The sequence below is a fragment of the Mustela lutreola genome, chromosome 6, assembly GCF_030435805.1.
Source record: "Mustela lutreola isolate mMusLut2 chromosome 6, mMusLut2.pri, whole genome shotgun sequence".
In the NCBI taxonomy this organism is placed as follows: domain Eukaryota; kingdom Metazoa; phylum Chordata; class Mammalia; order Carnivora; family Mustelidae; genus Mustela; species Mustela lutreola.
In genome coordinates this window covers 115,662,057-115,665,795 of record NC_081295.1, presented here as the reverse complement: position 1 = coordinate 115,665,795, position 3,739 = coordinate 115,662,057, and the positions used below count along the sequence as shown (strand labels likewise).

General features: G+C 54.8%; 1 protein-coding gene across 1 annotated transcript; it reads right to left on the bottom strand.

The window, feature by feature from the left end:
* Positions 1-2,032: 2,032 nt before the first annotated feature.
* Positions 2,033-3,491, bottom strand: KHDC3L (KH domain containing 3 like, subcortical maternal complex member). Its single transcript, XM_059179337.1, has 3 exons — positions 3,323-3,491; positions 2,987-3,166; positions 2,033-2,724 (listed from the first exon to the last, which is right to left on the bottom strand). The coding sequence occupies exons 1-3, from the start codon at positions 3,489-3,491 to the stop codon at positions 2,033-2,035; spliced, it is 1,041 nt and encodes a 346-aa protein (XP_059035320.1).
* Between the last annotated feature and the right edge of the window lie 248 nt (positions 3,492-3,739).

The window sequence follows — 3,739 nt, the reverse complement described above, 5'->3', positions numbered from 1 at the left end:
GTAGGCAGAGAGGCAGGCAGAGAGAGAGAGGAGAAAGCAGGCTCCCTGCTGAGCAGAGAGCCCAGTGTGGGGCTCGATCCCAGGACCTTGGGATCATGACCTGAGCCGAAGGCAGAGGCTTTAACCCACTGAGCCACTCAGGGACCCTGGTTGTCTTTTTTTTTATTTGAACGTTTGTTTTTTATTTACTCTGATATTCCCCTTCTGGATTAAATAATATATTTTTTTAAAAATCCAACATTTGATATGCATAAAGAATGTTATGTATGTGTCATCACATCTAAATGCTTTTATTTCAAGTTCAACCTCCCTTCTTTTCTTGGCTCTGATCTCCCACCAAGGATGTTACTGCATCTTACATTTTCTTCTTTCACAAAACCATCTCAGACTAGTCTGTGTGGATGTATAGGTCATTTCTGTGTGTTTCAGAATAGTCATAGACTCCTGTAGCTTGTATCTGCTGCTGGTAATCTTTCTTGTAAAGGAGAAAATCTGACGTTGTGATCATATGGGTACTACTTAGAGGTGGAAAAGCGTCAACCTCAAGTCTTTATACTATTCTGATGTGGCTTCAACGAAAACTGAGTCTGCATGGTTTTTGAGTTTTAAATGTTTGAAGTTCACTCCACCTAGGCTTTTTTTTTTTTTTTTTTTTTGCTTCTTCTAAAAATAGTTGAAAAACTATTATAAATTCAGCTTTGCATTTTATTTCTCTTATAAGTGCTTTTTAAAATTTGGTGTGGTCATCTATAAGTGGTGACTAAAGGGTATATGATAGATACACCCCTCCACTCCCTTGGTCTTTAAAGTTAGATTTCCTTGAATTTTTGAAAAAGATTTTATTTATTTGAGAAAGGGCAAGAGAGAGCATGCAAGATGAGGGGGCAGAGGGGGAGGGAGAAGCAGATCACTCCCTAACCGCCCCCCCCCCCAAGGCAGGGAGCCCAGGCTTGATCCAAGGACTTGAAGATCATGACCTCAGCCTAAGGCACACCATTAACCAACTGAGCCATCCAGGTGCCCCAGTTTCCTTGAACTTTTTACGTGAAAAGTTCATAACACAAAGATTTCTGGTGTTGGGTTTTTATCCTAGCACCCAGCTGTTAACAGTTTGCTTCCTTCTGCTATCCTCGCACTGGAGTCCCAGCTGCCAGGATAGAGCTGCAAGCCAAAATCATAGAGATGATCATTATCACCACAAAGGCAATCATATATAATATGTAAATCTATCAAATTAACATGTACACTTTAAATTTACACAATGTTATATGTCAAATATATTTCAATTAAAAAAACCATGGCAAAGAGGTGACTATCATCCTGCTTCAGGACTCCCTGCTACTGTGGTTACTAAGGGAAGTGTCTAACTTGCAGCAAACCTCGCTGAAGGTCGGATGGCCCTTGCAAGACTTGAGTGCAACAGCAGGGCAGTCCTGGCTCTTTCATCCAATTTCCCCCTTTCTGGCCCCCACGTGTACAAACTGGGAAGTCGCTGGCTGCTTCCAGTGCCATGAAACATCCAGCCACGTGGATCGGATTGGAACCAAGTTTTCTCATCCCATATCAGAACAGAAACACCACAGGCTTTTAAATTTTCCAGTGAGGACGGACTCCATGGGGTGGAAAAGCCTCTTAACCGGCAAAACCAGATTCTTGAGGTTAAAGAGCAGGAGGGAAGGACCAGCCGAGATGGCCGGGAAGAGCGCTGCCTCCTGCGGATAGAAAACCAAAAGGTCTCACCTGCGTCCAGGTGAAGAGCAGCCTAGGGCAAATACTGGCTGCTGGAGGAAAGGCCTCTCCCTCCCCTTTTACCTGACAATTAATAGGCGCTAGAGAAATTCAATTCTTTATTAGAGAAATTCGATTCTTTATTAGAACTCTTTAGATCAGGGTTTGCAAACATTTAACAAGGGGGCGGGGACCAAGAACTACCCACACCATTCTTCCCCCAGCAAGAAGAAGCAGGACTTAGCAGCAGTGAGGTCTTCCACTCTATCCTTGCCTGGCTCCCGCTCCCGGGCCCGAAGTGCTTTCATGAGCTGGTAACCGGTCCCTGGGTAGCGTCCGGGGACCGCTGGGTGGCCGCCTCGCGGGCTGCGCCGGGGGACCGCTGGGTGGCCGCCTCGCGGGCTGCGCCCGGGGACCGCTGGGTGGCCGCCTCGCGGGCTGCGCCCGGGGACCGCTGCGTCGCCGCCTCGCGGGCTGCGCCCGGGGACCGCTGCGTCGCCGCCTCGCGGGCTGCGCCCGGGGACCGCTGCGTCGCCGCCTCGCGGGCTGCGCCCGGGGACCGCTGCGTCGCCGCCTCGCGGGCTGCGCCCGGGGACCGCTGCGTCGCCGCCTCGCGGGCGGCCTTGGGGGACCGCTGCGTCGCCGCCCCGCGGGCGGCCTTGGGGGACCGCTGCGTCGCCGCCTCGCGGGCGGCCTTGGGGGACCGCTGCGTCGCCGCCTCGCGGGCGGCCTTGGGGGACCGCTGCGTCGCCGCCTCGCGGGCGGCCTTGGGGGACCGCTGCGTCGCCGCCTCGCGGGCGGCCTTGGGGGACCGCTGCGTCGCCGCCTCGCGGGCAGTGTCGGGGGCCCGCTGCGTCGCCGCCTCGCGGGCAGTGTCGGGGGCCCGCTGCGTCGCCGCCTCCTGGGCAGCCTTCGGGGAGCTCTGGGTAGCTGCTTCTCGGGCAGTGTCGGGGGACCGCTGGGTCGCTGCGTCCTGGACAGGGACCTTCTCTGAGCCTGGAAGAACAGTGTGGAGACCTTACCTATGTCCCCATACTCTTTCCACAAAAGGATTCATCCGTATGGGCTGGGGGTTGGGGTCTGGAACTTGAGAGTACCAGGTCAATTTGACCTTCTAGATCCCTTTGCAAGAAGGAATCGCTCTCCTGGACGGACTGAGAGGATGAGACAGCTGCCCGGTTTCATCCAGGAAGCATCAGTATCCTCCCCAAGGAACCCATGGCCTGCTCAGGGTGCCCCTATTTATCCGGTTCCGTACATTGTGCCCGGAGTTGGCGGTGATAGTCAGCCAAATTCATGATCATCTTGGATACATCTTTCTGGTAATAAGGCCGACCAAATATCAAGATCTCAGCCTCGCCCTCGGGATCCCACTGATTAACGTGAAGCAGAGTCTGCGACACACCCTCGACGTGCGGGATGTGCTCTCCTCCCCGGCCTGCGCAGGAAGCAAAGAGGCTGTGAGCGGTGGGATTTGGGAAGAGAAGGCGGCGAGGGGAGGCAGCTCTGGATTGTGGCTAAAGCCAGTGGAGAGCTTGCACTGGGGAAAGGAGAGGGAAAGACCGCATTGGCCACCCCTCGGGGACCCACTCACCGAAGATCGCTTCCACCAGCCACGCCTCGAGGCGAACTGCCTTCGGACTCTTGAGATACTCCAAGTGGAACCAGTAGGGCCGCTTGGTGAGGTTACCGAGCACGGTGAACAGCGCCCCTTCTCGCTGCTCCAGCTGCACGAGCGTCGGAAACCGTCTGGGAGTGGCCATGCTGCAGCCGGCCTGGCTGGTAGCAGCTGAGCGGCTGCCAACCCGAAGGCGGAGGTTGGGACCAGCGGCCGCAGTTGCCGCGCGGCCAGGGCCTGATTTCAAGGGCTTTTGGCAAGCCCCTCCCCTTTTCATTGGATTCCAGCCCTCGCCTCCAAACCTCCGCTGCTGAGTCGAGCACCTGGGTTGTCTAGGAGGGGCTATTTTCGGGACCCGCATTTTTCCCCAGGCGCTGGGAGCCGGAGGTGGGG